Consider the following 10,000-nt stretch of genomic DNA (forward strand, 5'->3'; position numbering starts at 1 on the left):
CCGTCAGGCACGTTTGCGCTGGTGTCGACAACACAGACAATGGAACCTGAACATGTGGGGGAATGTCATGTTCAGTGATGAGTCCAGGTTCTGTCTGCGAAAGTCGGATGGCAGGGTCAAAGTATGGAGACGACGTGGAGAACGCTATGCTGATTGGTGCACCGATGGAGTAACAGCTTTTGGTGGTCGGCATCTCCCTCACTGGCAAAACAAGGCTTGTCATCATTGAAGGCCATCTCAATGCAGTGAGATATCGGGATGATATTCTGCAGCCAGTGGCGATCCCATATCTCCACAATCTGGGACCTAACTTCATCCTCCAAGATGACAACGCTCACCCCCACAGAGCCAGGGTTATCACAGACTACCTCCACAATGTGGGAGTAGAGAGAATGGAACGGCCTGCCAAGAGTCCACACCTCAACCCAATTCAACACTTGTGGGATCAGCTTGGGCGTGCTGTGCGTGTTAGAGTGACCAACACAACCACGCTGGCTGACCTGCAACGAATCCTGGTTGAGGAATGGAACGCCATCCCACAGCAACGTGTGACCAGGTTGGTGACCAGCATGAGGAGGAGGTGCCAGGCTGTTGTGGCTGCATATGGATCTTCCACCGCTACTGAGGCTCCTGACGGTGTATTAAATGAATAAAGTGTAAAATAGCCAATATGTCTTGTTTGTTCCTTGTTACTGATAGAGAGTTAAATCATCCAATCCACCAAACAACTCCCAACAAGAGTCAACACCAACAGGAGAATACACTGTTTACCATTGACGGAGCATTTTGGCAAATTTTTCTTGGGCGCTACCCACATAATCAGCTGTGCTGCTCATCCCACAAATGCATGATCCTTACAAGTTGGACATCATTGCGAAGGTAAATAAACAGGCTTTCCAACGATGTAAAATACAATGACCATTAGCATTGTAACAACAGAGAAATAATCCACCTAACACAAGTTTCCGAACTTTGTTTTTCCAGTTTATATTATATTATATACTGTTAAACGAAAACGCACTAAATACAGGTGATGAAGAACCTCATCTCAACCCTTCAATTTCGGCGATCTTGTATATGACAGCAAGGTAATCTGATTACTATTTTTAGAATGTCTCCTGTGTAGAGACTTACTTTAAATTGCAATCTCTTCATCACTGTTGTAGCTTTCCAACAAGGGGTTTGGTGCGATCATGTCCCTTTATAATCCAACATGGAACAACAGTGTTTTTTAGAGACTTCATAAAACTAATAAATCCAACAATGAATGTCTTCTGTGAGTATTTATCCGCTTTGAAAGGGGTTGGTGTTGTCGTTAGCTGTTAGCTGCAGCCTATGGACGACAAGATTTATCCCATGATGCATTGGGTCAAGTCTGTTGACGAAACTGAGGCTGTGTTCCTGTGTGCGTAACAGTGCTGAGCTCAGAGGCCCTGCGCAATGGAATAACATGGCATTCAGCCCATCTTCATCATGCAAATTTGTGGTGTTTGGGCAGCAACCGAAATATTGTGCAGCCTACCAACAGGGATCATTTATATTGCACTTGTATCAAAACTGTTCAGATCATTCAGAGGAAGATGAAGATAATATTGATATATTGCCCAGCCCTAGTGGAACCCAAGAGGCTTATCCATCATCAGAACGATAGCCAACGGGTTCTGAGATTACACTTAAGGTACTTTAGAGTAGAAAAATAGTATTCACATTTGACAATGTCATCTGCTCTGTATTTGCTTTCTTCAACACATGGCATGATGCCAAATGACTTGTGATGTTGACTTTGATGATCCAGTGTGGGTCACACTTCATGTTAAATTTGTGTGAGGAGAATAGTGTGAGCAGCTGGTCTGCTGTCTACTGAAAGCGTTTAGTTCATGTAGAGGTGACCTACAGTATGCATGGTATAGCAATGCACATCACTGCCTTCACCCCCTCATACCTCTCACTACTTTAGAATATGTGTTGATACATACAGTGCAGTGCATATTCCCTAAATCTCTTTGTGTTCATTAGTCCCGTGTAGCAGTCCGGGGATGCAGAGCCCCCCTCACCTCCTGACTGTCAGTGCCTGTGCCTGGGTCAGCAACCTCTGTCACCGTAAGTTAGCCTGCAAGTGGAATGAAGCCCACAAAGCCTTGAATATTCCTTTTGTTCAGTCCTCTCTGCCTGCCCCCTCCGATCCATGCATCGTCAGCCAGTTTACTAGTGCAACCAAATCACTCATTTAATCTTTCTCTCCTTCTGATGGTTTGCTCTTACACATCTGTCCTTTTTCCCTGCATCATGCTAATGAATGGCTAGTTATCACTCTAATAAAGGCCATGAGTGATTGGTCACTGATGGCTGAGTAGAGATTGGTCATCAGGGACACAATTTCAACTGCCCAATCACATCACAAGCTAATATTCTCTAAACATTGTCCTGAAACTTAATCAAGTAGTAAATTGACTGCTCCAGGGATGACATATATTTCTAGGCCAACCAGGAAGTTAGCATCACCCAGGTTCCCTCCACTAACAGCCAATGGGATTGTTCCATTGGGTTTTGGATTATTGCACAGAATAAACTCTGTGGTAAACACATGGTTATGATACTGACATGGTGTTCAGCAAGATAATCTCCACTATTAAACACCACTTTATGATTTTTGAAGCGTGAATACAATCAGCAGAAGTAAAAAGCTAACGTTAGGCTTTAAACCAACTACACCACCACGGTCACATGAGAGAGAGTAAACACAACGAGGCTGTAAAGGAGGACGAGTCGGCGTGATGACGTTTAGTCTCATTTAGTCACTTGTTAGCAACCAATTTTTTAAGACACATAAAGGCTTCAAAATTCACAAGTGGGATATTTATTGATGTATTTTATATCGTAGAACAAAACGTTAAAATCTCTTCAGCTTGTGTTAACCACAGACCTGATTTCAGACATCTAACTAAAAACCCATTGACTTCCAGACGAGGGAACAGGAAGGGCTAAAATGCTGACTCCCTTCTGGGTTGTAGGACTCATTCCTGTAGCTCTCTATTGTCAGAGAATTAATCAACAAAATAATGTGACCATGGTTTAATAGTTTAGGTCATTTCTGAAGATAACATTGTGCCGGTTTCAGCTTCTGATGTGAGGATTTGCTCCTTGTGTCTCTCTTTCATTTGGTTGTGTTACGGTTGGATTTTGTGCTGTTGGTTGGACAAATCAAGATATGATGATGTCACCCTGGGCTCTGGAAAACTCTTGATGGACATTTTTCAGTATTGACTGACATTTTATAAAGATTAGTTGAAGCCCTGAATGCTTATTCTGTTTTGCATGTGAACATTTTGTTCTTGGAGGGAGAAGTGAAGCATGATCCCTCTCAGAAGATTTGATGTGTATCTAGATACTCTATACACTATCTGATACAAAAACTATACAGTCCACTTTTGACAATGTGAAACACTGTGATTTCAGGTTTCATTTAGCTGCAATTTCAGTGTTCAGTAAATCATTTAGAAAGAGAGAGTTTCTCCTCCTATTTTGAATTCTCAAAGCATGAATCTGAAATAGTGACACGCCAACTCTGGTAAACATGGGCGTGGATACACTGGCTAACCTTTGAACGATGAACTTGGACCTGAAATGCTGCTGTCTGGACATTGTTTACTTCAGTTCCCGGGTTACTGTCATCCATCTAAATGAGGTATTTTAATGTCACTATTAGGTCAGATCCTTGTAAATAAAAGCGTCTAGGGCGTAAGCAATCTGCCAACAATAGGAATAGTGTTGAATGGAATGGGTGTTTATATTCCATGTTTTTAACAGAATATGAGACTAAGCTACAGAAAGCAGGATAAAGGTGGACAGAGAGTGGGAGCAGCACAACCTTCTGGGCTATTTATTTGACTGCATCAGAAGACTTGTCACACAAATGTAAATCTGTGGTTCATTATTAATGTGTGTGGAATTAATGTCTCAAGCTGGTGTCTATGTAAATGGTGATCACCAGCAGTTCATCTGCAACAGTAGTGTCATATGAACGGGGAAAAGAAGGGTCAGATGTGGGCTTTTTATCAAACACAAGGGTTATGTATGACAATAGTATTGATAAATGCTTTGTGTTGTTAAACACAAGGGTTATGTATGACAATAGTATTGATAAATGCTTTGTGTTGTTAAACTTGTGCCTCACAATTGACTGTATTGAAAACATCCAATGAAATGATGACACTGAAAGATGATACCATGAGATTGTTACCCAGCCAGCCCTGATATAGTCACATCTATTTCTGACATCATAAAAGTCATTGAATACTCTTATTTATCATTGTTTTCCATGCACAACCAGCATCCATACCTCCAGTTGACCAGAGTACTCCTTGTTAGTCACTTTGCTAGATTGAAATAGAGGTTTATAATTCTGACCCCACAGGCCTGCCAGACAGACCGGAGGGCGAGTCCTTCTCTCCACAGCGTTCAGGCAGCCTCCCACTGCAGACTCAAACGTGCTAAAGCAATAACTAATGCTATGGGTCTTATCAATGCGTATGCGACCGCACTCGATAGTCGTAGACAATACAGAATTAAAGTACGTGGTCAAAGTGCTTGAGTCCTACTACAATGTACCTTCAGTGTGTATTCCAGTCAGTCCGTTGTGTCGGCCCTGTATGAAGGAATATAAGCTACAGCCCAGTTCAGGAATCATCAACATGTCAGAGTCTGACGATGGAGCATTACACAATCAGAAATACTTTATTGATCCCGGGAGGACACTGGGTTACATTACATTACATTACAGACATTTCTCTTATTTATTTTGTCTTTTATTGACAATATGCCAGTATTTGAGAGCTTGAGCTGTTAATGTAAGAATGATGGCCAGTGTGCAACTGTCATTTTCAAAATAAATGAAAAGAAAGTTATTTTCTGCATTTTTCTTTGTTACTCATAAAAGCACACATATGGCTAACTACACGGTTTGGTTGTGTGTGCCTGCCCACAGTTAACTGTGGGAATTAGGGATGTCTTGATACCAGAAATTTAGTAGTCGATACCAATACCAGTGAAATTCCACCGTTCTTAACACCCAATCTGATAGCACGCTAAAGAACAAAAACAAAACAACAAGTTTCTCTCCAAAAACCACATTTTACGAGACTACATATGAACACATCATAATAACGTTATAATTTACCGTCTCCCAATACTCATTTTTACTGAATAGAGCTTGGTCATCATAATGTAACTCAATCCAACCTCCGTATGTTAGCTGTGGACTCATTTAGCCAAGCAGGACTGTGCTGCCCACTGGCCGCCAACAGTTAACGTTACTCTCCTCCATGTTGTACACATGAAGCATTATCAGGGAATGTTTCTATCATCCCGAGTGTCAATGTGTATGCATGTGCTCATGCCTCATCTTTTGTTCAATTAACACAAACCAGCTACATTGAGGTTGTTGTCAAGTCTGCATTGTGATCTGTGAAACATGCGCACACCAAACCCCCCCGTGACTGATCTGTTGTGGCTCTGGTGTAAAACTGCATGTCAGCAAATGTAGATGCACACACACATAGACACACACACACACACACACACACACACACACACACACACACACACACACACAAAAGCAGTGTTGAGGCTGCTGAAACAGCGTTTCTTCTAATCTGTGGTGTGGTGTTAAAGTCTACATGTATTCATGTGCCTGTGAAGGCGTGTCACTGTGTCTCCTATAGTTTCTGTTACGATTGATGTGAGAAAATGCTGCTTAACTTTAGTTGCTATGGTCTGCTTTAACTGTTGTCTTGATATTTATTTGTCCATTTAGTCTGTTCTGTAAAATCAGACTTTCAAACTTTGTTCCAGGTGATATTTTTCATAATTGGTAAGAGTTGATAGCACAGCTGTTCGCCCAGTTGAACCGAGCCAGTAAGATTTCCAACGAATGGGATGTGCATGTTGCTGATCTGCTGGAATGAGATGCATGGCTGAAGAGTGAAAGTGCTGTGGTGAAACATATGAATATATTAATGAAGGAATCTGATAGGGATGCTGTAATAGGTTTGGAGATTTCAAACCAGTATTAGGACATCCAGGACTTTGGCATTGTGGGTTGTAATGAACAACGCAACCTGATATTAATTATTGGTATTAATTAAGCAGTGGTGGACTGCCATGATTTAGGTTCACCGGCAGATTTTGATTGTTTAAAGGATTGGTTCACATTTGTTAAGTCTATCACACTCCCATGCTCATATGCTCATCACACTCACATGCTCACATGTACACTGAGAGAGTTATTGGTTGCTGTAATTATTACACGTTACACAGACAGTTTGCTTGCTGAGACAGTACATGGCAGCACCCGCTAGCTGTACATTTTTGACACAAAAACGGTCCTCCAGAGTCCGACATCAGAACTGCGCCCATAGCAACGGTCTGTTATACATAGCAACGGTCTGTTATAAAGAACATACAGACCACAGAACACCTTTGTTGACCAATCAGAATCGAGTATTCAACACAGCAGTGCAATAACAACAGATAACAGCTGAGGCATAGTTCCTTCTCTGATTTATTATTAAAGAGGAGGAGTGTGCTTTCTCAACATGGCCAGCAGCTCCTCTGGTCTCCTAGGATTAGTACAGACTGATTCTGAATCCTGGATTCTGAGATGAGAAGCATTAAAAAGATGAAAAGACAAGGAATCCCATCATTTTAGATGAAAACAAAACATAAAAGAAATAGTAAAGAAGAAAGCAGAGGAGGAGATGAAGGAGAATCTAACCAGGTTTGGAGGCGGTAGGGGAAAGAAAAGGAGTATGTTAGTTTTCCTCTCACAGAGGGGGATACAGGATAACCTTTAGTCTCAGAGCTCAGTTGCTTTCACTGTGTCATGGTGGGATTACGCCCTCTCCTTTTCAGGTTTGATTATGCAAGTGAATGCGGTGTGCTTGTTGACTACATCTGAAATGTATACATGCATGCATAAGGTATAATTGCTGCTGATCCAACAATGGGACTCGTTTCCCTTTCTCTGTTCCTGTTGTCTGTGAGCAGTAGGAGAGATCGTTCCAAGTGACTCCCTGGAGGTGCCAAACGAAGCCGCCATGTCGGTGACTGTTCATGAGAATCGCAAATCCCGCACCAGCACGGGCTCCATGAACATCTCACTGTTCCACAAGCCTTCACATCCCGACAGTGTCCTGACCCACCTGAACACACTGAGGAAGCAGTGCATGTTCACTGACGTCACTCTGTGGGCCGGGGACCGCTCTTTCCCATGCCACAGGTAAACACATGCTAACAACGTTTGTGCATTTTACTGGTACCGTTCAATTTAACAGACACAACCATCACACCACCACAACAGAGAGTAACACCAACTAGCTTTTCTAAATACACTTCAGAGCTACAGAGTGCGACCATTTTGGTGCAACTAAACATTGTCATTGGTCGCACCGGTGCGCCTGACATTCAGCAGGTCTGTTTCTGTGTGTGTATGTGTGAACCTGCGCTAGGGATGTCACGATACCAGAAATCTAGTGGTCGATACCAATACCAGTGAATTTCCACAATTCTCGATACCAATTCGATACCACGGTAAAAAAACAACAATAAATCCCATGTACTGTAATTCAACACTCATTCTTTTATTAAAAACATTTGAATATTACAAAAAACAGAGGCATGTAGCCTTTAAGCAATAAATAAAAATAATTGACCCATTTAGTTCATTTTGGCGTATCAGCAGCATGTTATCAATCAAGAGTCAGACGACGGACGCTACATACTGACCGTGAATGCATCTGGTCCGTCAGCTCAGAGTAGCAGGAGTAGCAGCAGGAGGCAGAGGATTTATTGTTGAAGTGAAAAGCAAACGCACCTATTTGGCAATATTTCAGGTTTAATCTCAACGCTATAAGGGAACCAGAACGTTAATGAGGTAATCGCCGCGAGGCGGATGGAGCCGTCACAGCCGGTGTGCACGGAGCAGCGGCGCCAGGTAGACCCCCGCAGCGGAGCCCCGCAGCAAAAGCTCTACCAGAGAGGCCAGACACACCGCCACCCGACGGTAAAGATCATAGTCAGCACATGTTGACGTCATCTTTCTTGTAAAATGTCCGGTGTAATCGGTAACACCGGTGTTGTCACAAGTTTATTAACCGGTGGGAAATGTTCCTCACTGTCACATCCCTACCAACGACCATAACAGGCATCGTACGGTACCTCCAGTACTGTAGAAAAAGAGTACCGTCACTTTTTTAGAATTTTGGCATCGACTTGGTACCGAAGTATCGGTTCTCGTGACATCCCTAAACTGCGCCCTGTACTCCTTGAGCGACATCACAACCTTAAAACATACCACCGACACCTGTCCCCGGCACTGAAAGGCCCAGCCCAGACTTGGCGTTATCACCCCGGTAAGATGCCTAATCCTGATTAGAGGCGCCGGATTCAGTTCACAACTGGGGAAGGCTGTGTGTGTGTGTGTGTGTGTGTGTGTGTGTGTGTGTGTGTGTGTGTGTGTGTGTGTGTGTGTGTGTGTGTGTGTGTGTGTGTGTGTGTGTGTGTGTGTGTGTGTGTGTGTGTGTGTGTGTGTGTGTGTGTGTGTGTGTGTGTGTGTGTGTGTGTGTGTGTGTGTGTGTGTGTGTGTGTGATCACTTTACTGCCAATTTCTTCTCTGCTTCAATTGATTGCATCTCTCTCTCTCTGTCACTTGCAACACATGTATTCCATCACGCTACTCTTATATATCAATGTAATATGTAAACATGTGGATACCTGACGGTACCAGAGGTAGACTCATGGTCATTCCTGGGATGATAGAAAACGTGTTTGGGGCGCTGTAAGCTCACTATCGACGCGTTCAGGGGAGACATCCTATTTTTTCCCTGATACGATACATTGAGAACAATAAATTAGTGTTGAAATCGTCTGGACGAGAGCTAGTTAAAGGGACTATTTGTAACTTTTTAAGCGTATAAATGTAGCGGGTCGCCACACATGCGCGTTCGCATATGCGCGCTCGCGTGTGGCTGGAGCCTCGTCTCCGCTGCCTGCTCTCCTTCACTCAGAATGCGCGCGCGTCCTCGCTGTCTCGCTCCACCTCTAGAGCAGAGGAGACACGCTGCAGAGCCCCGCTGCTTCAGCCTGCACTTAGGCAGGAAAATCCAACACTAGGATCAGATCTAAATCATGTTCATGGAGAGACCTTCGTCTGGTCAGCTAATATTACTGCCAAGCAGCTGAAATATAGAGTGATATTGTGGTTTTAGCTGACGTGTGTCGCCTCACTGTTTTGAGCGATGCTCGTTCAGGTATATTTAGAGCGAGCAAGCGCGAGCCCGACGCTGACTTTCGTTGATTTCACGGCCACAGGTGTCGCTGTTAAGAAGCATTTCTGAAAGTTACAAATAGTCCCTTTAACGTTAGCCGTTATCTCCATGCAGGACCGTGCTGCTTAACGGCTGCTAACGGCTAACGTTAACTAGTTCTCGTCTTGCCGATTTCAACACATTACGATGCGTTCAGGCTGTATTCAGTAAAAATTTGTATTGGGCAAAGGTAAATTATACCATTATCAAGATGTGTTCAAATGTAATCTTGTAAAATGTTGCTTTTGGTGGGACACTTGAATAAACTGACAAATCGCTTAAAATGTATTATTGCGGCGCCAAAAGGCATGGTGAAAAATTTTGGGTGCACCTAAATGATGTGTTGATGCACCTAAATGAAGATGTTAGGTGCACCAGTGAAACCAATGTAAAAAGTTAGTCTGGAGCCTAGCACTTGTTACAGTCCTTTTGTGCTCTTTTGTTTTGTCTTTAGAACTTCTGGACCTATGACCTTGACTTGTTTGGTCACTGACAAAATGCTGCGTTTGTGTCTTGCAGGGCTGTCTTGGCAGCGTGCAGTCGTTATTTTGAGGCCATGTTCAGCGGAGGGCTACGAGAAAGTCTGGACAGTGACGTCAACTTCAGAGACAGTATACACCCCGAGGTACTATACTGTT

At 43.2% G+C, this 10,000-nt stretch overlaps 1 protein-coding gene across 2 annotated transcripts in view; it reads left to right on the top strand.

Annotated features, from left to right (window-relative positions):
* Positions 1 to 10,000, top strand: part of enc2 (ectodermal-neural cortex 2) — a 36,758-nt gene that overhangs the window by 6,102 nt on the left and 20,656 nt on the right. The window contains exons 2-4 of one of the 2 annotated variants that reach the window (XM_074634103.1): positions 2,017 to 2,100; positions 7,045 to 7,276; positions 9,882 to 9,987. In XM_074634103.1, coding sequence (XP_074490204.1) covers positions 2,037 to 2,100; positions 7,045 to 7,276; positions 9,882 to 9,987 — 402 coding nt within the window. In that variant the 5' untranslated portion in view covers positions 2,017 to 2,036. The remainder of the gene's footprint in view (positions 1 to 2,016; positions 2,101 to 7,044; positions 7,277 to 9,881; positions 9,988 to 10,000) is intronic. The other variant, XM_074634104.1, reaches the window with a different exon arrangement.

This window comes from Sebastes fasciatus, chromosome 4 (assembly GCF_043250625.1).
Source record: "Sebastes fasciatus isolate fSebFas1 chromosome 4, fSebFas1.pri, whole genome shotgun sequence".
NCBI classification, from domain to species: Eukaryota; Metazoa; Chordata; class Actinopteri; order Perciformes; family Sebastidae; genus Sebastes; species Sebastes fasciatus.